This window comes from Paramisgurnus dabryanus, chromosome 21, assembly GCF_030506205.2.
Source record: "Paramisgurnus dabryanus chromosome 21, PD_genome_1.1, whole genome shotgun sequence".
Classification (NCBI taxonomy): Eukaryota; Metazoa; Chordata; class Actinopteri; order Cypriniformes; family Cobitidae; genus Paramisgurnus; species Paramisgurnus dabryanus.
The window spans coordinates 638,688-665,581 of record NC_133357.1 but is presented as its reverse complement, the minus strand read 5'-3'; the positions used below and the strand labels follow the sequence as shown (position 1 = coordinate 665,581).

General features: G+C 37.8%; 1 protein-coding gene across 1 annotated transcript in view; it reads left to right on the top strand.

Annotated features, from left to right (window-relative positions):
- Positions 1-26,894, top strand: part of plxna2 (plexin A2) — a 246,623-nt gene that overhangs the window by 211,696 nt on the left and 8,033 nt on the right. Inside the window, exons 23-31 of the mRNA XM_065285403.2 lie at positions 5,759-5,825; positions 6,169-6,315; positions 6,649-6,808; positions 9,186-9,289; positions 17,958-18,057; positions 20,191-20,381; positions 21,293-21,462; positions 21,553-21,765; positions 23,827-23,977. Coding sequence (XP_065141475.1) covers positions 5,759-5,825; positions 6,169-6,315; positions 6,649-6,808; positions 9,186-9,289; positions 17,958-18,057; positions 20,191-20,381; positions 21,293-21,462; positions 21,553-21,765; positions 23,827-23,977 — 1,303 coding nt within the window. The remainder of the gene's footprint in view (positions 1-5,758; positions 5,826-6,168; positions 6,316-6,648; positions 6,809-9,185; positions 9,290-17,957; positions 18,058-20,190; positions 20,382-21,292; positions 21,463-21,552; positions 21,766-23,826; positions 23,978-26,894) is intronic.

The following is a 26,894-nucleotide window of genomic DNA, read 5'->3' as shown; positions in this document are numbered from 1 at the left end:
AAAACAAAGGAAAGATGACAGGCTTAAAAGAGAATATATAAACATTAAGATGCCTTGTACAGACCGCAACGCATCCTGCTGAACATAACACATGTACGCTCTTTCAAATTCACACTGTCCTTCAAAACAATCACACAAACTGACACACTTATCGCAAATCTTTCCTTCATTTCACTCCATCTTGCATCATTTCTCGTATTAGAAGTTGACTTCTCTCTCGTTTCATCCGTCTCTTTATCTCCGTGCGAGAGCCGGACTGATTTATTCACTGAAATGCTGCATTATTAAATAAGCATAATTTGACGGACTTGTTATTCAAGAGGCATGTTTATTCTTTCAATTAAATTAGCATTTACAATCGGCTAATGCATTAACTCAGACGAGCGAATACACTCAGACACAAAGCAACAAATGCAACATAATGCAAATCACATCGTCTTTATGTTAATGGCCTCTTTAGCTCCTGAATATACAAACTCGGAAACTCTTGTGCGCTAATAACTCACTTTTAAAGCAAGCCAGTCTGCTTTACGGCCATTTGGTAGTTATTTTCTAATCGTGGAAGTACAACTTTTTATTCAGTTTATATGCTTTATTAAGATCTGAATTCCCACCAGTGATGTTGGGGTTAAGGTTGGTACTTTTGCTATTGCTTTTTTTTAATAATCGTACATTTTGTATGATTAATATTGTATAAATAGACTGTTAATAGATGGGCGACTTCCACTGTAACAAAAATTTGGCCAAAATATCTCAAAAATGGCAGCTGACATCTTGCACACATGACATCAAACGGAGCCAACGTCTGCACAGTAGTGGAGCCACGTTATCAGGACCCGCCCATTTCCCAATTTTTCTCAATCACAGACACACAAATCAAGTTGTCACACCCATTTTTATTATAAAGTACATCAACATTATAAGAAATAACTAAAACAATAGTTATTCATCTGTGGGAAAAACAAATGGCTGGCCTATTTGTTTACATGGGCGGGGTTTAGGACCTACTTTGCAACCAGCCATTGGGGGCGATCGAAATGTTTGGCATCACTTTTCAGTACTTGTGTTGCCCGACTGGTACCAATTCATACAAATTAGCAATCTCATAAAATTGTAATGATCATAAAATATAAATTCCTGTGAGATCCTGCTGATCAAATCACTTATAAACTGAAATATGCCAACAAGGCTAACTGGTTTAGTGAAAAACAGTTACCCCATACCCGCCAGCCATTTTTTGAAAAGTTGCCCGCCAGCATTTTTTGTGATTTTCCCAAAAGTTTCACAAAATGCCTTCCAGTAAAATTTTCTTCTAAATATATACAAACATACAAATCTCTGCTTTCAAACAAACAATAAACAAACAAAACGGGAAAAAAACTTTAACCTATCTATATTTTTTCTCTTTTTATAAACTATTAAATGGGTATTTTTCTAAAAAAAAAATACACTTTTTTTTGCAAAAAGCTGAAATTATTCAATTTTGTGAAGGAATTTTGTTAGAGATCATATTCAGAATGAGTTTAAAGGGTTTAAAATTAGTAAAAATTTTTTTTTGCTTCAGTTTTTTTATAAATTGGGTAAGTGCGGTATTACAGATTAACATAAAACCTCATCTGGAAGACGTTTTTTATGCAAATGTTTTCTCTTAATTGACAAGAGAACTGGTAAATGGCAGGAAAAGAGTTAATAAACGTGTTTGCACCATGCTAGAAACCAGCTAGCATGCTTCAATCTGAAGTGTGTCAGAAGTTTTCTGACTTTGAGAATGTTGTGTAAAGTGCATTAAAGTAGCTGTCTAGTGTTGTCACCGCCATCACATGGATATGACGGGATTACAGTTTATCATCATCCAAGCCTAACCTCTGTGGACAGAGCTAATGTCTGCCCGATCCGACATTGCTCTTACGTGCGACCCAAACTCGCATACACACTGATATGCACACACACACACACACACACACACACACACACACACACACACACACAGACACACACACACACACACACTCTCTCTCTCTCTCTCTCTCACACACACTTTTGCAGGCTATCTCAGCGGTGTAATCATAGTTATTTCCACATGCATTAAAAGAGTGATTTTCTCCCTCTGCTGTTGAGTAAATTGCTGGTGTGCTACCTCGCTGGACCCATAGTGGCCAAGTGGAGTATGTGTGTAGATGTGTGCAACATTGCAGTTGCTGTTTGTCATGCTAGGCAACAAATAAGCTGCGGATGTTTCATCGTCCTGTGATGCCTATGTGTGTTTGTATGGACATTTGCAGGTTTGTTATTCCCAGAAACTAATCTAATTATCAAAATTACAGTAATTACAGACGGTAACGCAGAATGTTGCAAATCAGGTCGACAGGTAGAGTTTAATATTACACAGAAGTTTAATATAAATATGTCTTTTAATAACATATATGATATTATATTTACAAATGATTAAACCAAATAGCGTGTTTGTGACATTTAAGTGTCTTGTCTTATCTTAAAGAGACGCTCCACTTTTTTTGAAAATATGCACATTTTCTCAGCTCCACTAGAGTTAAACATTTGTTTGTACAGTTTTAGAATCCATTCAGCTGATCTCCGGGTCTGGCGGTAGCACTTTTAGCATAGCTTAGCATAATCCATTGAATCTGATTAGACCATTAGCATCACGCTAAAAATTAACCAAAGAGTTTGGATATTTTTCCTATTTAAAACTTGACTCTTCTGTAGTTACATCGTGTACTAAGACCGACGAAAAATTAAAAGTTGCGATTATGCAGATATGGATAGGAACTATACTCTCATTCTGGCGTAATAATCAAGGACTTTGCTTCTGTAACATGGCTGCAGCAGGCGCAATGATATTACACAGTTCCCGAAAATAGTCCCCTCATATTAAAAGTTATCAAGGGGACTATTTTCAGATAGTGCGTAATATCATTGCGCCTGCTGCAGCCATGTTACAGAAGCAAAGTCTTTGATTATTACGCCATGAGAGAATAGTTCCTAGCCATATCTGCCTAGAAAATCGCAACTTTTCATTTTCCATCGATCTTAGTACACGTTGTAAGTACAGAAGGAAAATATATATATATATATATATATATATATATATATATATATATATATATATATATATAAGAAAAAAAATAGGAAAAATATCAAAACTCTTTGGTTATTTTTTAGCGCGGTAGCCCAGTCTCGGGCCAAATTTTCAAAAAAGTGGAGTGTCCCTTTAAAACCTGGTCTTTTGACCAGTCTTATCTTAAAATCTTGTCTTGTCTTGTGCGAAAGGTCTGCATTCATTAAAAATGAGCAAATGAAAATTTCAAATCAATATTTAATCTTCCTTACCTTACATATGAGGTAAAGAGGCGTGTAATAAGCGGGATAATGTACAGGCTTTATTGTAGTTTATGAGGATCTTGTTGGCTTATGTGTTTTCAAATTTGCCAAATATGCCTATTTTTTATTATACACAAATAAAATTTTTAGCGTTGGTTCTATACAATAAGGGACAAACCCATCCATTGGGTTAAATAATGGGTTCGTCCCAACTCAGGATTGAAAATAATCCAACATTTATAAAGTGTATGGAAATAAAAACTTCAACTTTCTCTTGAATTTTCTCTTTATTCTCTCTCTCTCTCTCTCTCTCTCTCTACTACGTTCTTACTCTCATATTTCCCCCATTTTTCAAAATAATGGACTTTGACTTAAATAAAAAACCAGTCATGAGTATTTTATTATCCTTTCAGGAAGTGAAGTCATCGAGGACATTAAAAAAAAACATTTGTTTCAAAATCACCTTATCAGACTAAAAAGAAAGCAGTTTAATGAAATGATCCTGACCGAGAGGAGAGGTATTGGTATTCTGCTGACACGCTTAGCCGTCAGAACAGGGAATAAGCCTTTCATGTATTTTTCATGCTTGTTAACTGCTCCCATCAGGGTGCTGTTTGTTCTCTCTTCTTCTGCCTCCCCTATCTTTCTCTTTCCCTCTGTCTATCTCTCTCTCTCTCTCTCTCTAGTTTTTCACCTGCTCTGTCTTCAGCAAACCCTCGGCTCATCCTTTATCCTTTCTCTCTCCTCAAATTATTGCCAACGACTGCAGAGAACGCGGTCTGAGTGCTCCGTCTGTTAGTCACCGAGGGTTTGTGCTTGTTTCTGTCTCTTGCCTGAAAGGCAAGATAAAAAGGAATGAGACAAGGGTGGTCACAACAAAAATATAAATGGACAAAAAGGCTATAGAATAAAGTGAATGACAGGAAAGGAAACAAAGACACAGTCCATCTGCTAGTCTCTCTTCGTCACTCCCTATCTCTGTTTCAGTCAATTTTATAAAAGAATAGTCTTGATGAAACAGCCCAAGAAGGTGTTGGGGAATGTTTTGGAAAAAAAATAATCTTGTTACTTTTTATGGAAAGTAATGCAGTCGTTACCTTTGGATTCTTCTGTAAATTAAGCAAGTAATGCATTATTATGCTATGTACACACGAAACATGGGGCATCGCGTTACTCGCTCTAGATTACTTGCAGGATTTAACTTCGTGTCTTGCAAATTTTTCGCTCGAGTTTAATATTTTCAACTTGGGCGAAGACTCGTTTGAGGCAAATAGCGCCAAATGCGCTGCCCATATCGCGTCATTCGCCCCGTGCGAGGAAGCGTCTGATCGCGTCTTAGCATTGACTTTGTATGTAATTTACTTGCGCAAAACTTTGAACTCGCGTTTGGTGTGTATGCACCATTAAACTCATTCACACCAGTAATATGAAAATGATACGTTACTAACAAAATAGCAAGTATAGCATACTACAGTAAATATGCACACAGTCATTTCGGGCACACTTTTATCAGAAGTGACCTTCAATATACTAACTACAGGGACAAGTTTACCGAGCAACTTAGGTTAAGTGTTAAAGGGTCCATAACACACGCAGTTTCTGCGTATCTGATGTTAATCTGGAGTACCTATAGAGTTGTATTACATCCTTTATATCTCCGAAGAGTCTTTAGCTTTATCAGATTTATAAAAGACAGATTAGGAGTTACGGACTGCGGGATGAGCGAGTTACAAGTCAACATTTTATACAAGGATAACTTATGATTCACTACATGTTGGTGTCGTTTATTTAATATGCACTTATGCCCCTATTTCCAAAATAACACAGAAGTCTTACTTACCGCATGCAACTCATGACCCGGTTGGGACTTTTTAATGAAATCCAGCGTTAAACAAACACACGCAAAACTCTGCTGCTACCCCGGAAAAACAAACTATATCCACTGTTTCCATAATGCTGGCTTTCTTCTCCTTACATCCAAAAACACATTTCTTCCTTCGTGCCATTGTTGAGTCTTGATATAAAACAAAGCTGTCGCGTGAAGTGATGCCTGCAACTTAGCATTCTCTGCTTTCGCTCTCCTGCTGATTGACGTGTGGGTGTGGTTTTCCGTGGAAGTGCCCACAAAACGAAGTGATACATATAGCGTACCTCTGAAACGTCAGCTGGACCTTTAATAGAAAAAAAATTTCCGAAACTTGTACGAACCCTGGCGAAGTGCATTCGGCACAGAAATACTCTGTAACAAGTGCAACTGCTTTGTTGGTACTTTGCATTTCTTTAGCATAAGGAAACAACTCTTAAACTGTGTTTATAAGTCAGAATGCATGAAATACCTTTGAACTTTAAGGTTTTAAGTTGTTAAGTTTTGTTTTCTGACCTGCTAACAGAAGGACGTTTGTGCTTGTGTGTGTTTCAGGACAGAGTCTGTAGCTGAGAAGATGCTGACAAACTGGTTTGCATTCCTGCTTCATAAGTTCCTCAAGGTAACCAGGAATCCAGCATTTTAGATCATACACAACTTACTTTGTTGTTTACATTAAATCAGGACTTACCGATCTCCAAATACGCTCAAAATATTAAAAAATTTTTCTTGAAACATATTGTTTCGCTGCAAAAGAGAGATATTAACCCACCAGATTTCGTTTCTGATGATGGATTGGCGGCCACTATTCAATGTTTTTTTATTATGCTACCAGGATATTTAATATAACTTTAAAGTTATCATATACACCTAGTGTAGTGTAGAGTAAATAATGGCCTTATTTTCAATTTTGGATAAACTGTTCCTTTAAATACTTCAATATCTCTTTCTCTCTTTCTTTACAGGAGTGTGCAGGCGAACCTCTCTTCATGCTGTATTGTGCTATAAAACAACAGATGGAAAAAGGCCCAATAGACGCCATCACAGGAGAGGCCAGATACTCCCTTAGTGAAGACAAACTCATCCGACAACAGATTGACTACAAGACGCTGGTCAGCATTACACATTTTTATGATCGCGCTAATAAGCATAGTATCTACTCAACTCTTATATCTACCGGTGTTATTACTGCAACAGTGTGTGTGTGTGGTCTATGTGTGTGTGAGTTTGAAAGCAGACAGTCTGGCTAGTGTTCATTAGAGTCTAATACCCTGCTATGGCTGAGATTGGGGTCCTGCAGAGGGTGTGAAATTAGATTTCTCGGGCCAGGAAATGGCCTTTCCAGAGCCCTGCTCCGCACCTACGGCTCACAGACCGTAGTCGAACTTCTCTGAGGGCTTCAACGTCCTCATCATCCTCACCTGTCCTCTGCCTCTCTCCTGCAGATCTTAAACTGCGTCAACCCGGAAAACGAGAACAGCCCTGAAATCCCAGTGAAGGTTCTGAACTGTGACACCATCACGCAAGTCAAGGAGAAAATCCTAGATGCCGTGTACAAGAACATGCCCTATTCACAGAGACCCAAAGCTGTGGACATGGACCTGGGTGAGTCATACGTTATTATAAGAACAAATTTCACTAATTCCATTCAAAAAGTGAAACTTCTATATTATATTCATTCATACACACAGGGTGATATATTTCAAATGTTTATTTCTTTTAATTTTGATGATTATAACTGACAACTAAGGAAAATCCCAAATTCAGTATCTCAGAAAATTATAATATTACTTAAGACCAATACAAAGAAAGGCTCCTTTTGCCGGAATTACTTCAGCAATGCAGCGTGGCATGTAGTCGATCAGTCTGTGGCACTGCTCAGGTGTTATAAGAGCCCAGGTTGCTCTGATAGTGGCCATCAGCTCTTCTGCATTGTTGGGTCTGGCATATTGCATCTTCCTCTTCACAATACCCAATAGATTTTCCATGGGGTTAAGGTCAGGCGAGTTTGCTGGCCAATTAAGAACAGGGATACCATGGTCCTTAAACCAGGTACTGGTAGCTTTGGCACTGTGTGCAGGTGCCGAGTCCTATTGGAAAACAAAATCTGCATCCCCATAAAGTTAGTCAGTAGCAGGAAGCATAAAGTGGTATAAAACTTCCTGGTATATGGCTGTGTTGACCTTGGACCTCAGAAAACACAGTGGCTTCTCATCAGCAGATGACATGGCACCCCAAACCATCATTGACAGTGGAAACTATACTGGACCTTAAGCAACGTGGATTGTGTGCCTCTCTTCCTCCAGACTCTGGGACCCTGATTTTCAAAGCAAAATTTACTTTCATCAGAGAACATTACTTTGGATTATGTCCAGTCCTTTTTGTCTTTAGCCCAGGCAAGACACTTCTGACGCTGTCTGTTGTTTAAGAGTGGTTTAATGCAACATTTTGGAATGGGTTTTGTTTCACAATCCTCTCCAGGGTGCGGTTATCTCTATTGCTTGTACACTTTTTTCTACCACATCTTTTCCTTCCCTTCGCCTCTGTTTTAATATGCTTCAAAACTTCATTAGTGCGTGTTTCCAGGCATACACTTGCATCGATTAAATACGAAAATTATCATAATTATTATAATATACTGGACATTAACCATTAAACCATAAAGGCAAATAGTTACAACGTTACATACACATTACAAACATACCCACAATCAATTCAACGCTCCAAATATTTCCAAAAAAGCACATTATAAATGTACACATGATTTTCATACTTTCAAATTATTACAGGACCGGATATACTGTATTTCATTTATTGGGATTTGATTGGATGAGTGCAAAAGCTATAAATGTTATTTAATGGTTCTTTTTGTGCATTTTTAATGCTTTGGTCATGAATGATACCTCAAATCTTATGGCTTGTTGAAGAGAGTTAAAGAGTGCTCCTCTTGTGATGTCAGAAGGGGATAATACCGCCCCTTAATCTGTACTACCCAACCACGGCACTGCCATTTACTGCAGAGATCAGCTTCATTTGCATTTAAGAAGACACACATTTATTATTTTACAAAAATTATCTATATTGTATTTTGAGCTAAAACTTTACATACGTACTCTGGGGACACCAAATATTTATTTGACATCTTTAAAAAGTCCCCTTTAAAGGAAGTTGTGAAATGTCCCCTTTAAAGGAATATAAGAGACTTGGAAAGGTCTATTTCATCATAGCAACCACAAAAACTACAGTATATACTGCATAGCAATACTTCACTAATCATTTACAATAAACTATCATCATGTCAGCGAGTTTTACACTGGCAAGCACATACTGTAATCTGATTTCTTAATTGAAGATCTGAACACACTTTGCTTATGTGTGAGCAGGTGTGTGTGTGTGACCCTGGTGAAAGCTGACAGCCGGCACGGACAGACTGAATCTGTATCATATTACTGCCACACAAATGTCTATCTCACACACACATATGAACGCAAGCTGCACAAAAGCCCCCCATCAGCCGTGCAAATCAGACCTCCAGCACCTTGACCAGACCAATCTTCTCTATGATGATGTTCTGCAGTATCTCTGCCTTTACTTATAATGTGTGCGTGTGTATATACTATTATTAAAGTAATAGCAATCTAAAAGGACATACTGTAAAGTAAATGTGTGCACTTATGTGTGTGAGTGTATGCACTCTGTGTGTTGGATAGGTTTCTGCAAGCGTCATCTGTGCATTTGGCAACCACGCAAACTAATAAATCCCATTCAACAGAGGAGAAAATCAATGATCACTCTCGCTCTGAGCTTGTCTATATCCTATCAGCCCTCTCTTTAGCATTTAATTATACCCTACCATGCACACACACATTTCCAAGCCATTTGAAAAGACACATTCAGAGTACTGAATCAAATCAATGTGATTTGAGCCGAGGGAGTTTCTGCGTGCGTCTTAATGGCAGACGTTTGATTTGTGCTTTTGCAGAGTGGCGACAGGGACGAATGGCCCGGGTGGTCCTGCAGGATGAAGACATTACCACCAAGATTGAAAATGATTGGAAGAGACTCAACACGCTCATGCATTATCAGGTATGAAAGAAGAGACACACATACATTATCCCATAGTGCCCTCTCCTGTCTAAGCTAGTGGAAGAGATGCATTATTGATTTTTTTATATGAAGTAAAAGAGTTTGACGTAGTACAGTAAATAGATATATAAACCCAGTTTACAGAGACCTATGTTAAGTTGGTATTGTCTATATTTGTCTCATATTATTTGTCTAACAGACAAGAATGATGATTAAGATTCTATGTTAGTTCGGCAGGTGATTTTAATCAATCATAACATAGTATTTAAATAAATATTTTTTATGAATATCCTTCAAAGGGACATTCCACTTTTTTATATATATGCTCATTTTCCAGCTCCCCTAGAGTTAAACATTTAATTTTTACAGTTTTGGAATCCATTCAGCTTATCTACGGGTCTAGCGATACCACTTTTAGCATAGTTTAGCACAATCCATTGAATCTGATTAGACCATTAGCATTGCACAAAAAATAACCAAAGAGTTTCGATATTTTTCCTATTTAAAACCTGACTCTTCTGTAGTTACATCGTGTACTAAGACCGACAGAAAATTAAAAGTTGCGATTTTCTAGACAGATATGGCTAGGAACTATACTCTCCTTCTGGCGTAATAATCAAGGACTTTGCTGCCGTAACATTAGTAATTTTCAATGGCAGGGGACTATTTTCGGGCAGTGCGTAATATCACTACGCCTCCTGCAGCCATATTACGGCAGCAAAGTCCTTGAGTATTACGCCAGTTTAAGAGTATAGTTCCTAGCCATATCTGCCTAAAAAAATCACAACTTTTAATTTTCTGTCGGTCTTAGTAAACGATGTAACTACAGAATAGTCAAGTTTTAAATTGGAAAAAATATTGAAACTCTTTGGTCATTTTTTAGCGCGATGCTAATGGTCTAATCAGATTCAATGCATTATGCTAAGCTATGCTAAAAGTGGTACCGCCAGACCCGGAGATCAGCTGAATGGATTCCAAAACTGTAAAAATCAAATGTTTAACTCTAGGGGAGCTGGAAAATGAGCATATTTAAAAAAAAAGTGGAATGTCCCTTTAAGGATACAAGAAAGGAAGTAGTCTGTTTAGTTGTAGCCAGGCGAGAAAACATCTACATTCATTCAAATCTCCAGATATGAAATAACATTTTTAGTATGTAATAAAAGACATGGCCCATTATCTCAAAGAGCTTTAAAATGTCTGGCTTTGAGCTTTGGCTTGGGGACAGACGGCAGATCTTTCTCTCGCACACTTCTGTCTGACTCTCGCTATATAATAGAGGACAATTATTCAGCACAGCGGATACATTTTTATGTGTGTAGCAGGAAAAACGGTTGTGTGTACTTACTGTAGATGTGTGTATGTGGATTAATTACCTCGTCTTTACATCAAATACGGAGACGGCATGTGTCAGAGAAAATCCTAGATAAGAAAAGTTATGAAAAGAGAGAGATAGAAAATCAGACATACAGAAAGTGAGAACACACAATGAATAGCACATCATTGCTAACTTCCCATACAGTAACCAAAGTATAAATTTTACCACCAAAATACTAAATGTTATTGTACAGAAAAATGTAACAATTCAGAAGATACTTTAATAATTTCATGTTTATGCAATCGTACCAATTGCACTAGTCAATGTTATTTTAGCTAAATTGAAGTAACTGTGTATTGCTGCATGTCAATTATTGTCCTTTTTTGTGAATTAATTTCTCTGAGAGAATCGTATACAAAGCTCATACCTAATTGAAACCTGTCCGTAAATTCATTTTGGTCTTCGGAGCTATGAAAGAGCAACGCTTTAGCATAAGAAGTGTCCTCTAGATGTAACACCAATAATGTAAATAAATCATAAGGTGTCTCATTTAGACAGCTGTATATACTGCTTGCTACACAGGACCGGCTCCTCCTCATGCCACAGAGACCAGAAAAATAATGGATTTAGGAAGAAATGAAAGAGGTGGAAAATAGAGAGCGGGCGTCCCTAGACAACACAGCATTAAAATCCATCACTCCTATGTCCTTTACACAAGCACCCTCACCTCTCCTGAACTACTGCGGATATGCGAATCCCAGTTGTTCCTCGTGTAGAGTTAAAAGAACAGACAGTATAATCAATGGCTTTGTCCTGCTAAAAGTTTCTGCCGTGTGGTCACTGTGTTCTTCACTGATTGCTGATTTTGATTGAACGTGGCTGATTTAAGCTGCAGAGGAGTTCATCAGTCGAAACGCTGGCGATGGTTCTATTTTTTATCCTCATTCACTTACTTGAAATCAGACCAGCTCTTGACCTTATGTACTAGGTTGAATGGCATCACAGAAGACTGTGGATGCGTCCCTCGGAGCCACCATACTCGTTAAAGTTTGAAATTAAAGTCCCCCTGCGCTGTTAAAAAATTATATTAAATCCACATATATTTTTAGGTTACTTTAAAGAGCACCAGAGGTCCGATTCACGATTTTACATTTCCTTTGGTGTGTAAGTGTGTATTAGTACATGTTAACGATATGCAAAAGGTACAAACCATGATGTGAGTTATAGTCTTTAACGTAAATCTCTTTTCTTGGACTACAACAAACATATGGATTGTAGACAACAGTTTACTTCCTGGGATTGGTGATGTAGTAAAGACCGACATTATCATAATTCCTCCCACTTCAGACTCACAGCCTGAAAAACACTCCTGTTAGCATTGCATTGTGAGCGAATCTTTCAAACATGGTAAGGGGCGTCACATTTCCTGCTGATGTCAGAGGTATTCAAACCAATCACAATGTACAGATTAGCTGGCCAATCAAGGATACAGAGCTTTTCAAATCCGTGCATTTCAGGAAGAGAGATTGCCCAAGACAAATTTCCCTTCGGGGACAAATAAAGTTTAACCTAACCTAACCTCTAGAGCTAAAAAAATTTACGGTATGTGAAAAATAATGTGTTTTTAACCATAAACCACACAAACACGTTGTATTATACAAAATACACAAAATAAGTTTAAATAAGACGTACCATACGTCATTGAAAAAGTGGTCTTGGCAAATTATGTTTTTTATTTATTTATGTATTTATTTTATTTATTTCGAACTGAGAAAAAGGAAAAGTATAAATCAGGCAAAAATCTAAATCAGGCAACAGCAATTTTCCAACTCACCCCTCCCTTAATAAAAATAAATCTTTTTAATATAGATATATTTAAAATATATATCAACTCAGGTGGACACCACCCACGATCACATGACTCTTCTTAGCAGCGCAATGGAGGGGGACGTCTCCACTTAGTGGAGCAATGCATTCCCTTCATTCTTGAATTCAAGCAGTTGAATAGTTTTTCTTTCTTGTGAAAGTATCTGAGCTTTGTTTCCTCCAAAAGAAATCTAGATAATCTTCAGAAGTGTTATATGTCATTGTATACAAGCTCAGCATAGATCACTGCCATCGGTTAAGCCATCTTGCAGTCCTCAAAGACTTACAACATGAACTATGTCCCTTCTCTACTTTCTGTAGACATACATCATTGTCTGTAAATATTTTATGTATGGTTCTCATACAGAATGCAAAAATATCAAATCGTGTATTCCAAAATGAAAGATCTGTCATGGTTTGTGTTTTGGCAAACTCCAAATACTCACCAAACTCACAATTTTAATTTAAATTCATGCCGTACAGTACAGTACAACTCATGTCTGTGTTTATTACGTAGAAAAAGCTCTTTTTTGGTTTCACGCCCATCATACTAGCATGGCAGAGCCATATTTCAAAGAAATGACAGAATGGGGACTTGCCTTCTTTCCTGCCACTTATATAGCATCAGAATTAGAGGCATTTTAGCTCGTGGATGGCCATCAAATAGAGCGCAGACAGAGGATTGAGAGATACATGAGAAAAAGGGGTCAGCTATCTGTTTGATGCAGACGTTATCATGAGGAAAGCTCAGCTCTTATCACTCTCACACCTACCGGCGGCCCGACTGCCTGCCTCAAGGGTGAATTCAACTACCCTCTATCATTCAGACTTCATATGGCCACCATCACCGATGTGAAAAAATAAGAGAGAAAAGACCCAAAAATACAAGCATCAGTCATCTAAAGTGTTGGACAAACATTTTTTAAATCTTCCTTTTCAGTTCAGGTTTGGAAGTGATGACTAAAATGAGAATAATTTGTATGAATTAGTACAAAGTTAATGGTGCAAAAATGTACTTTTGTCTTAACCCTTCTATTATGTTTGGGGCCAAATTGACCCCAAAGCTACTTTTACATCTTTAAAAAATATGTTATTGTATTTTTAAACCGACTTTTTGACTTTTTCTTGTGCTACAAAAGATACGTTTTCATATAAATAAATCTATTAAAGAAACAATTTATGTATATAAAAAATAAAAAAGTTATGTTTTTTTCCTACAATTTTATTTTAAATTTGAAGTTATACTAAACTATTTGGGGTCAATTTGAACCCAAACATTGAAAGTGTTGCTAAAATGTAAACATAATAGGAGGGTTAAAAACAATAACGAAACAGGGTCATAGGGATAAAGGCAAATCGTACAAAAATGGTCATACGAGTTGCCATAAGATAGCCATACAATGGAGCAGTCTGAGCAATTTCAAAACATCAAAACTGGTGACATTTACATCTTAGGTTTACATCGTTTGGAGTGTTCTGAGAAATAAAGTGTTTATTCATCATGGCATATAAATTGAATAAATGTGAAATGTAATAAATTTAAATGAAATGCAAGTTTCGATAGCATTTCAAACAATGGGTCTCATTCACTAAGCATGTGTACGCACATATTTGTGCATGAGATGTGCGTACGGATGTGTTCGCGAACAAATTGTGATAAAAAAAAACTTTCGTATCAAAATGTTTTCTAAATTCAAGAAAACCTAAGACCACTCGTACGCAATAATCACCTATGTTATAATCAAATTAAAATGTTTATAATAATGTTGACATATAAAATTTACATAATTATATATGATATTATAATATTTTCTGTATTCTATATTATTATACATGATCTATATTATTATTATTATGTACATTATATAATACATTATTATAGCCTACTTATTTTTTTCTATACATATAAAGAAGATGCACGTAATGACAAATTTTCACACTTTCCTTTTTTACTTCTCTATATGAAACCGTCTGCTTAATGCCTAATTTAAAGGACAAGTTCGGTATTTTACACTTAAAGCCCTGTTTTCAGATTGTTTTTGATGAAATATAATGGTTTTGACTGAAATTTGGACATATGATGCTGGCCCGAGAATTGTCGGGTGTTTCTTGTATTACCTCCCACCTCTAGAATGGCTATATAGGTGCACTGGAACAATCCTTCCTAAAATGCATTAAACTTTCGTTTACAAAGACGTGAAACTCACCGAGTGGTCAGGGGTGTTCATTGATATTCTCACACAAAAATCGCTGCAAAAGATGCTTTCCAACAGGTTTTATCGTAGTTTTTGCCAACTCCATTGACTTGTATTAGATGTCCTGTGAGGTACGGTATTACTCCGCGCCGGGAACTTTGTTTCTATTCTTGCAATTGGCAAAGGTGGATTATCGCCACCAATTGGGCTGGAGTGTTTATTATTCAAGCTCTAAGCGGAAGAATGTACGGGTGTGAGGCGTTTGGAAAAATAGGTCCACAAGTTTACAACGAATGCTAAAACACCTGTTGGAAAGCATCTTTTGAAGCGATTTTTGTTTGAGCATATCCGTGAACACCCCTGACCACTCGGTGAGTTTCACGTCTTTGTAAACGAAAGTTTGTTCCAGTGCACCTATACACTCATTGTAGAGGTGTGAGGTGAAACAACAAAGACCCGAAAATTCTCGGGGCAGCCGCATATGTCGAAATTTCAGTCAAAACGGTTCTATTTCACCATAAACAATCTGAAAACAGGGCTTTAAGTGTAAAATACCGAACTTGTCCTTTAAACGTCATGTAAATGTAATGAGAAGTCTAAACGTCAATCACTTGATCTCCTGTCTGTTTTATTTTAGATACAGATGCGCTTCTCTGTCATATTAATTAAATGTCATATTTGTTAAAGCTTCCAATACTTATTTAATGTTACTCCGGTCGGTGGACATCACTGGCTTCCTCCAGCGACAAAAAAACCCCCAAATAAAAACTGAAAAGCAAAACGGAACTTTACCGATAATAAATAAGATCAAGGATTTCTTTTCGAGTCCTTCTGCTTCTATGACAAAGTGCTCAAAATTTTCTGTGGACTAAAATTGTGCTACGGAAAACCCTTATATGGAGCTTGTTTGGGTGTGTTTTATGCAAATGACCAACCTCGTGCACACGGCCGTTCATGTAGAACACTCCAAATTCACTCAGAGTATAAGAACAAACAGAAAGTTTTCGTGAGAAGTTCAAGTGTGGGTATAAATACGAAAAACGTACGCAATTATTAGTGAATGAGACCCATTGTTATTATCACCAATATCAGTGTTTCTGAAAGAAGCCCATACAAATGTTATGTGCAATGTAATTTTTTGTGGTCATGAAGGAAAGAGCAAGAAGGGTGAGTGACAACAGAAAGAGAGAGAGAGAATCAGTAATGAGACCCTTGTTGGTGTCATGCACCTGTCACAGGTGGAAGTGGAAAAGGAACCCATGAGAGAGAGAGAGAGAGTGAGCGGAAAGTAGACGATGGAGATAAAGATGTTTGGGGGTGTGATGAGCCTCTAAGGTCTACAATCCTACGTTCTTTCAAGTGACTTTCCAGTCAGGCTATTAGCCTGGCCTGCAGTGAGGGTTGGACTTTGTTGCTCTAATAGGGTCAGAGCTTATGGGGGCGTACAGAGGGTAAAGTAACACAAGTCGTTGTCCCTGAGAATGGAGGAGAAAGTAGGCTATAACTGCCTTCAACCTGCAGAAGAACTGAGGAGACGCTCACAGTTTTATGTTGTTATGGAGGACAGAGGTCCAAAATTGACCCAAAGTTTGATGCCTCCTGTTGGTGAGAGATCTTTGACTGAAGAACTTGACATAGTCTACTTACATTTATGCATTTGGTAGACGCTTTTATCCAGTGCATTACAAGGTACACATGTTTTTATCAGTATGTGTGTTTCCTGGGTTCGAACCTACGACTTTTTGCGCTGCTAACGTAATGCTCTGGGCTATACAGGAACCCTACTTCTGTTGTTGACCTCCCTACAAGAACTGTTGTTAAATGAAGCTTAGTCATATTGATTTGTATTCTCAACACTGGGTGTTGCTTAAAGAGGTTTCATGTAACTCCACAATTAATTCTCATTTAGTAATTTATTAAACCCCTTCACACAGCTTGTTGATCCCAGAAAAGTCCCATAAATTCGCCAGCGTGCCTTCTGTGTGAACGCAAACATGTCCCGTAATTGATTCTGGGATCACTCCCATAAAGGGGACCTAGCAGTGATGTAGTACTCGAGTCTCGAGACCGATTTCTGCTTTCTCGGACTTGTTCCTTTAAAGACGTCATGTGTCTTGGATCTTTACAGGACAATGAAATGATTCCCATAAAAATCCCAGACACATTTTCTGGGAATTTTCCATAATCTGTGTTTGTGAAACAGGCTTTAGACATCTATTATTGGATCTTTAAACAAGATGTATAAACCCCTGAAATATTAACTGTGTGATGGATGAGGATGGATTTGTCAGCTAGCAGAATGCAGGTTGAGATACTCGCCTGTGTTCGAGTAAAGCGCACAGACAAAGAGAAAAAGAGAAATTGAGAGTTTCTCCTTAACATACAAAATCCTAGACTCTTCCTCTTCTTCTCCTCATCATCTCATCTTCTCTATCTTTGAATGAATCAATACAGCCTGTCAAAACTGTGTGTATACCAAGCATTGTATTTGTATTTTCTGTTTTTAGCTTTTATGTTTAAACCTCACACTCTCTTTCTTTAAATTTCTCTTTGGCCCATTCGCTCGCTCTTCTTTGTTCTGTGTGTGTGTGTGCATAAGTTCTTTCTAACCTATAGGATATTAAGGCTTGTTTTGTGGGCATTTTTCTGCTATTATTTTTTTAAACAGATATAACTTTGTCCCCCTTTGATGATAAGTGGCCAATTTTGCATGCTGGTTATTTCTGCAGCTACATTTAGTGTCCATTATTTGCTGGATTAGTGCTTTAGTTGCTTAGCAACAGGCTTATAAATATTTAAAATTTAAAACTAGTTACGAGTTATGAACTTAGATCCCGTTTCTAATAAAGAACTCTTCACTCTTATCTGTCAGATTCAGGGACATCAGCCCTGGGTTACAGCTACAAATGTGCACCATGCTACCATTAGATTTGTTGTTTTTGCAATTGTATAGTGATCATATATAATTATTTCTCAGTCTCTTTATTAGAATACAATTAATAATTAAGACATTAAAACTTTGCTAAAACAACAAAGCTGGTGATAGTGACCTAAGACTTTTGCACAGTACTGTATATTTATTTAGTTTCCTCCTCCTTTCTGTAAATTCCTTGTATTGCTACTTGCAGTTTGGATTTGATCCAAGAACACAGCTTGAACGCTCCTTATACATTTAAAACTAGTACAGTCTTTTTGAAGCATTTAAGTATCAATTTATTTTAATACGGCTTCGATAGGAACTATATATTGAAGAATTAAAGGAAAAAGATTTACTGATGTGTGTCTTGTACAGGTGTCGGATCGCTGTGTGGTGGCTTTGGTACCCAAGCAGACCTCCTCCTACAACATTCCACCAACAACGAGCATCTCCCGGAGCTCTATTAGCAGATATGGTGAGTATTTTTTAATAATGACGCTAAAGGCCAACAAAGCACTATGACATCATAAGGGACTTTGGTAAAGGCCTTTTGTTATCAATTTGCATACTTACTAGTAGTGAAATTTGTCATTGTTTCACAATATTGACTAGAGATCTTTAAATTCAAAACATAACTGATGCTCTGTTCTTTAAACAATGGCACTGATGACTGGGTACCAAAAGTGAGTGTACGCAAGCTGTATGCTGCAGTTTTGCTTAGCAGCCCGTAGGTTTCCCAGGGGAGCCTTCGGGGTGCCAGAGAATGAGAGAGAGAGATGATAAGAGGTGTTAGAGTTTAGTGTGAAGCACAATAATGTTGATTTCTCCACTGAGTGTGGATGCCACCCGTAATGGACACATTAGCTCCTTCCCCATAGCGTCGCTTGGAGGGAGCACCACAGGGCTCCCCATCGGGTCCCTTCTCATTTTCCATCACACTGAGCTGCAGGCCACTCTCTGATTGCTAATTACGCACCACCAATTATGCTTTGGACGAGTGAGAAAAACACATCATACAATGCCAGTGTTGAAGTGCCGCCCCATATGTGTCACCTAGCAACACAACTCACCTGCCTTCAATTTAGTAGATCCACGTGAAACGCACCCCATATCATTGAATTACACAATTTCATTAACCAAAGCTTATTCGCATCTTCTCTTATCGTTTACAAACATAATGATATTTAAAGTTCAAGGACTATCTTTAAAAGGAAAAATTCAAACAGCAGAAGATGTAAAGAGTGTAAATGCTGATGTGTTTGAATAGCGATTTGTCAGATGTCTATGTGTACCAATTAACCTTAATCTTTAGTATCTTTCACCTTCCTGATGTTTTTTTTTTTTACAACAATAAGCTTAAATGTGTTAGGAAAATGTTAAAATAGGAACAAAATTGGCACATCTGAGGTTTTTTGAAGCTAATTTTTGTGTGTGGTGAATAAATCGCAGATCGCTCATCTGGCAGGGCTCTGGTGCCCATCAATCACGGCATGGCACAGCGGGCACAGCTGTGGTCCAGACACACGCTGATTGATTCATATCAATTTAATGCTCAACACTTAGCAGCTCGGCCCAATTTAGCATGCCAACACCCCGGCCCAAAATAACACGCTGTTCACATACCTCTGACTGGCAGGAGGGACTCAGACCTTGATCAAAACACACATGCAATCTCTTTTTCCTGTACACAGCTGTGTTTACACCTATATGTGATCAAGCACCCCCCCTTTCTTTTTTATTTTGGTTTACCAACAACACTGAGACTGAGACTACACATGGCATTTAGTCAGCGAGTCACGAATCACAGACACTGTAGTATTATTATTGCCCTTGATGGAAAATGTAGTTGGTCAAATTGTGCAAGTGTGAGATGGATGCAAACACTATACTAGTAATCCCTCAATAGCAACACTATAGCAGTGTCCAAAAGGGCTGCAGTGGCTTAAACTGGATTGAAACCACAATCCTCTTCTTCCTCTACCTCCTCCATGATCGCACACACATCCCTTCACAAGTCCATATCTCCAGGGTCTTCCCTTGTGACTCCATCTGCTCAGAATTCCACTTTTTTCTCAAAATAGCCTGGGCGATTTGCCTTCCTTTGCCGTTTCACATCCCCTTTGAAGTCAGGTGACACACCAGAGAAAGATGCAGAAGATTATACTACTGTGAAAAGCCAATCTGACCTCCCAGGAGAGCTCTGAATAAAAACGCAGCGCATCTAATTGAAGAAAGTGAACAAGAGACTGATTACTTAACTCGATACGATGGAGGGGTAAGGAAATGAGTTGGATAAGGTGATAGGAGAGCTTAACCCATTAGAAATCTTTAAATGCATTGATTGTGTCCTGCAACGCAAACGTTTGAAGCGTGCCTGCAACACAATGAATCAAGACGAGCCAATTATGAATCCTTTTAAGGGGAGACCCGAGAGGTTCAGCTCATCTCGCAAAGTCTAGAATGAATGGTGATGTGAATCGTCTACGGAGAATAGAGAATGCTGGACAGAGATACCTAGGGATAGGCGCAATAAATGCGAGTCACGCTTTCTGTTCATCCGGTAGAGCTGGTGTGGATGATCCAAATCCTTATTTCTCTCTCAATGCAGACTCGACTTTTCGCTACACGGGAAGCCCGGACAGCCTGCGGTCCCGCGCTCCCATGATCACACCGGACCTGGAGAGCGGAGTCAAGGTCTGGCACCTGGTGAAGAACCACGAACATGGAGACCAGAAAGAGGGCGACCGCGGGAGCAAAATGGTTTCTGAGATCTACCTCACCCGCCTGCTTGCTACTAAGGTAGCATCTATTGTATATAGAAATGTGTATTTGTATCCAGATTTAGAAGGTGTCCAGCATCAGAATTTTTGGCACATATAAGATTAAGGTCTGAACTTACTATAACCATTATTTTTAGAGGATTTAAAAAATATTTCCTATATAATTATTTACATTTTTTTAGATTATCATTATCAAAAATTATCATTACTGCAACATGATATTACATTAAATATATGCATTTATAAATTCATGTTTCGGTAATGAGAACTAAAAAGTTGTCTAGGTACTATGACAAACAAAAATGTAACTTTTATCTGGAGAGAACAAATAAGAACTGCTTACCTGGTAGCCATCTTGAGTGTCACAGTCACTTATGTCCCTTCCAACTATTTCTTTTTTTGAAAATGTTAGTTTCTTGAGGGCTTAAACAATGATTGAAAATTGTTGCGGAGGATGAGAAAATAGGTCTTGGACACATTTATATTCCTTATTATTGTCTCTACATTTACGAATGATCACCAAATACCACATGTTTCTTTACTGTAAATGTTTATAGTATAACATTCACTGAAGCTTTAGATTTTTTAGATTTTTTAATTATAAATATTTCCATGTCAAAGAACCCAAAAATCCAGTCATGGGCACGTTGCGGTAATGAAAATTTTCCCCTTAAATGTGGAAAAAAACAAAATTGGTTTGTATGATGTCATTTGAAATCATGTGCAACATATTACATGAAGAGATGTTTGTAACTGTATGCTTCTTATTTTGATACTCGTACTTTGCATTTACTTTTTTATTAAAATGTTTCATGACACCTCATAAGTATAATTTGGCGACATAAGACGAAAGAGTAGTAAATGGTTACATTAAGACTCGTAAATCCTTGATGCGAACTTTGTTGACATTTTTATGTCTTTCTTTCTTAGGGTACGCTGCAGAAGTTTGTCGACGATTTGTTCGAGACTCTCTTCAGCACGGTGCACAGAGGTAGCGCCCTTCCGCTAGCTATTAAATACATGTTCGATTTTCTGGATGAACAGGCAGACAAGCACGGCATCCATGACACAGATGTCCGTCATACATGGAAGAGTAACTGGTAAGAGAACGCTCAACCGAACCTCCAGAACAAAACAGTAGAAACACTGGAATAAAGCGATCTAACCTTTCTGTCTCTCTGTCTGTCCAGCCTTCCTCTGCGTTTCTGGGTGAATGTGATCAAGAATCCGCAGTTTGTTTTTGACATCCACAAGAGCAGCATCACGGATGCTTGTCTATCCGTGGTGGCCCAGACCTTCATGGATTCGTGTTCCACATCTGAACACAGATTGGGCAAAGACTCGCCCTCAAACAAGCTGCTTTATGCTAAAGATATCCCCAACTACAAGAACTGGGTAGAAAGGTAAAGTCTCATATTTAATACATGTTTAGTAGCAGTGGCGGCCGGTGACTTCTTTTTTCGAGGGCGCATGATGCGATGCTCGTCACATCGTGTATGTAGCCCATCATTTCAAAATATGTGTTCTGCGCGATGTGCATCATGTGTCTTGTCAAAATAAGTGCCTGCTGCAGACGTGTCTAAAGGGTTTATGATAAAAGAGACGCTCACGTTTGCCAGATACTTGCTTAGTTTAGTGTTTAGTGTTAAGGGAGTGTCTTGCGCAGTGTTTGGAATAACGCCGTTTAAAAGAACGGCGTTACGTAACGACGTTCATTTTTCAGTAACGGGCTAATCTATATAATTACTTTTCCCGCCGTTACAACGCCGTTAACGTTACCGGACGTTAAATGCGGTGCGTTACTATGCACTGACTTAACCTGTGTGATCCAAACGCAACCCTGGCTCACACAGCTAGTGAGGAGGTAGGTTAATAACGAGATAAGCGATTATGATTGGCTAAGGCAGAGTAATGTGTTTAATGGTAGCCAATCAGAGCCAGTGTTGTTATACACATGCCAGCGCACGCGCCTGCGGCGACACACACACACACAGGGCGAATTCCAATCGAAAGTGATGATCACTATGCCCTATTCCCTTCGAAAATCAAATCTCTTGATATATAAACTCTAGATAAAGTTGCGCAATGTTGTCTGATAGTGTGGCTAATTAAAATACACTTGGTGATAAAATACAGCGTCTTTTTCTGTTTATTTGGATTTTACATCCCCTTCGCGAAGTGCCCTTCAAGGGCGCACAAACGGCATTTGGAATTTACCCACACACACGCAACAGCTAAACAGAGATTCGCGGCAGCAGAAGAGATGGCGAGTCAGGAGGAGCAATGCGATGAAAAGTTGGCATTTTCAAGGTGGAGATATAAGCACTACTTCAAATTCATTGTGGTCAAAGCAAGAACGTGCATGTAATGTGTACATTATGTCCGGGAGCGAAGACTTTGTCGACATCCGTTGTAAGCAACTCTAATTTAATGAATCATATTGTTAAACTGTTTACTTTTTTAATGAAGAAAACGAAATACAGCAGCCTATGTTTTCCAGACTATTTATCTCAGTTTGATTTATTTAATTTGCTACAGTTATTGCAAACACACTTTATATTATTTAACTGTTTACTTTTGAAGAAAATACCTGAAGTACAGAATGTCTACCAGACCAGTTGTCTGACATTGGGAGTTTGATTTATTTAATTAAGAATACGACTACAGAGCAAACACACTTTTTGTTGTTTAAAAGTTAACTTTTTGTGAACAAAACACTTGGAAGTACAGGTTGTTTACTTGACCAGTTGTCTCAGGTTGAGAGAGTTTTATTTCATTTAGTTTGCTGAAGTTAAATGCACTTTATATGGTGTAACTGTTTACTTTTCTTACAAAGATAATACTTGAAGTGTAGGATAAAACTCTTGCTGTCTGTTGACGTGCAATAAATATGGAAAGTTATGTATGAACACCTGTCTGTTCTACTCATTTCAACTGATATGTGAAAACTGCTAAAAAAATACAAATTCTTTGACATATAGCAACTTTTTTTTAACCGTAACGCAAATAGTTACTTTCCCTGGTAACGAGTTACTTTTATTATAGAGTAATTCAGTTACCAACTCAGTTACTTTTTGGAACAAGTAGTGAGTAACTATAACTAATTACTTTTTTTAAGTAACGTTCCCAACACTGGTCTTGCGTGTATTTTGTGAATGTGAGCGTCTCTTTTATCATAAACAGTTTTGACGCGTGTGCAGCAAGCACTTATTTTGACAAAACACGTGATGCACATGGTTCACATGACGCAACAAATACATATTTTGAAAACACGAGCAACACACAACACTCCGAACACTTATTTTGAATTAGCGCCAGTCACCAGCCGCAACTATTTAGTATTGATGTTTATCTGTTTGGTATTTGTATATGCAAAGTGAAACGCCCTAGATTTTTTTATTTCATAAAATGTCAATATTTCAACAAGCTCCATATTGAGTGTCGCCCCCTGGCTGTCTCCACAGGTACTACGCTGACATTGGTAGACTGCCAGCCATCTCTGATCAGGACATGAATGCGTATTTGGCTGAACAGGCACGGCTTCACTCCAGTGATTTTAACATGCTCAGTGCCCTCAATGAGATTTACTCCTACATTAGCAAATACAGCGAAGAGGTGAGGTGACACTTACACACCAATCTCCTTGAGAGCAAGCTGTGCTTAAGATGTTTATTCCCATTTGTGGAGATGTAGGGCAATGGATTTAAGTTGAAAAGTAAACTTGAGAATTGCCAGTCGCTGGTTATGGTGGGTTGTTATCAAGCTTTCTGAGGTGACATGCTAGGTGTTGTAGGTCATGATAAATTAGTATAGTCAATAAAAATGAGACAAAATGTAAAATGCAAATGTACCTTATTTTCCGGACTATAGGTCGCACTTTTTTCATAATTTGGCGGGTACTGAAACTTATATAGTCAGGTATGACTTATATGTCAAAATTATTTCATATGAACCAACGGCACCATTACCGTCAGCCGCAATAGTCCGCTCTGTACTGCTCCTGTATTTATGTAATTCAATGGATTCAGTGATGCGGAATGAATTCGGGACCTTTTTGAACTTGATTTGGGTTGTCGTGTTGATTTAGACTATTCAGCCTCCCAGGTATATGTTATGTATGCTATTGTGTATCGTGTAAATAACTGTTTATGGTACTTTCACATGTACGGACACCTATGCAGCCTGCTGTTCTGTGCTATTGTTTAGTTAATAACTTGCCTTTCCAGATTAAATGTCTGTTCTTCGGCTTGGATTTTGTGAAATCATTTTCTAAAATAAACGCGACTTATAGTCCAGTGCGACTTTTACTCTTCAAAATGCATTTTTGACTGATTCGACTTGTATTCCGCAGCGACTTATAGTCCGGAAAATATTGTTTGTAATGTAAAAATTCATAGTTTCTTTTTTTAGAAGAAGAGATATTAGGCACACGTTGGGACTTCAGCCTCAGTCACCATTTATTTGAATTACACTGAAGAAAGATGCAATGAAAATTAATGTTGGCTGTCCATTTCTTACTTTCTAACATCTTTATTCGTGTTTTATAGAGAAAATAACATTTTTTATAATTCCCTGATCCGTGCTCCAGATCAATAAAACCCTATTTGTCGAATAACACAGATTCCAAAACAGGAGTTTCACAGTATGATGTCATCTGTGAGGCCACATGCACCAAACTTCACTCGCGTATACACGCCATGCACAGGGAAAGAGAAGTGGACGGAAGATGGAGAGCATGAATAGAGCTCTGATTACACACAGCTAGATCACTGACAGCCACTTCGACACAAAGAGCCGTAGTGTAGGACCCTCGATGGAGATGTTCCAGCCGTAATGGCAGCTCCACTCAGGGGAGCCATTAGCCTGACCTTTACTTTACACAGCGTTTAGGAGAGAGCCTGCAGTCTCTCCCCTATCATGTAAATATCGCGCTTTTACTTGTTTGTCTGTGTCTATTCACAGGCCTCCGGTCTCTTTATTGTGTGTGGGTTTTTTTTTAACTCTGCACTCAGAGAAATGCATTCAGGCTTTAAATACTGCAGAGTAGCGGTTTTCTATCTTTTCAACCCTTTAAACTAGGAACTTCTCAAATAAAAATACAACATTTTATTATTTATGGTTTGATTGTTCCAAAAAAAAAAATCTTATAATGTGTTCTTGAAGCTCAAGTGGTATAGCATTGCGTTATTAAGGTTGTGGGTTCGATCCCAAGAAACACACATATTAAAAATGCTTTCCTTGAATCCACTGTAACTCGCGTTGGATAAAAGCAACCAAATGCAAAAATGTAAATGTTCTCAGAATACCCATATAAAATATTTGAGTATATATTTTTGGATATAAAAATGTTTTTTGATCATGTAAAGCCAATCTTGAAAATCGTTTCTAAACACTTTTTTGCCTTTACTTGATAGGACAGTATTAAAAGAGACGGAAATACGCTCATTTTCCAGCTCCCCTAGAGTTAAACATTTGAATTTTACCATTTTGGTACCATTCAGCTGATCTCCGGGTCCGGCGGTACCACTTTAAGCATAGCTTAGCATAATCCATTGAATCTGATTAGACCATTAGCATCACACTCAAAAGAGTTTCGATATTTTTCCTATTTTAAACTTGACTCTTCCGTAGTTACATCTTGTACTAAGACCGACGAAAAATTTTTAAATTGCGATTTTCTAGGCGGTATGGCTTTGCTGCCATAACATGGCTGCAGGATGCGCCATGATATTATGCAGTGCCCGAAAATAGTCCCCTTAGGATCTTTCAATAGCAGGGGACTATTTTGGGCACTACGTAATATCATTGCACCTTTAGGCGTGGCAGTATTTGAAAGTTGAGAGAGACGGCAGCTTTCCCGCGAGTGGGCGTGGTTTAGCACAGACAGCCCAACGGCTGCATAGAATGCTGCATATTTTTCCAAGATTTTGATCAATTATTTTATTTACTTGTAAATTTATTTACTACAAATTTGGTAGGGTGGTTAATAACAAATTTTTCTGTGATGTGTGAAACTCAAAAAAAAAAAAAAACAGATTTAATATCTCACTTTACAGGGACTTTAATAAATGTCTATGTTTTATTTTTCAGTTTGTTCTACCTTTACAAACCACATTTTACAAGATATGAGATGAAAAACTAGCATTTAATGCTAGCGTTTGGGCATACATAAATGTTAAGGTATTGCTGTCCAGGTGTTGGGTTTAACTCATTCCCCGCCAGCTATTTTTTGAAAAGTTGCCGCCAGCATTTTTTGTGATTTTCACAAAAGTTTCACAAAATGCCTTTCAGGAAAATTTTCTTCTAAAAATATATAAACATACAAATATTTCAAATGAAAGAACAGGCCCTCTGCTTTCACACAAACAAACGAACAAACAAACAAAACGAGAGAAAAAACATTTATTCCTTTCTATATTTTTTATATTCTATATTTTCTATATTGCTTATAAACTCTTAAATATGGGTATTTTTCTTTAAAAATAGAAAAATATTTTTTTAGCAAAAATCTGAAATAATTGCATTTTTGTGA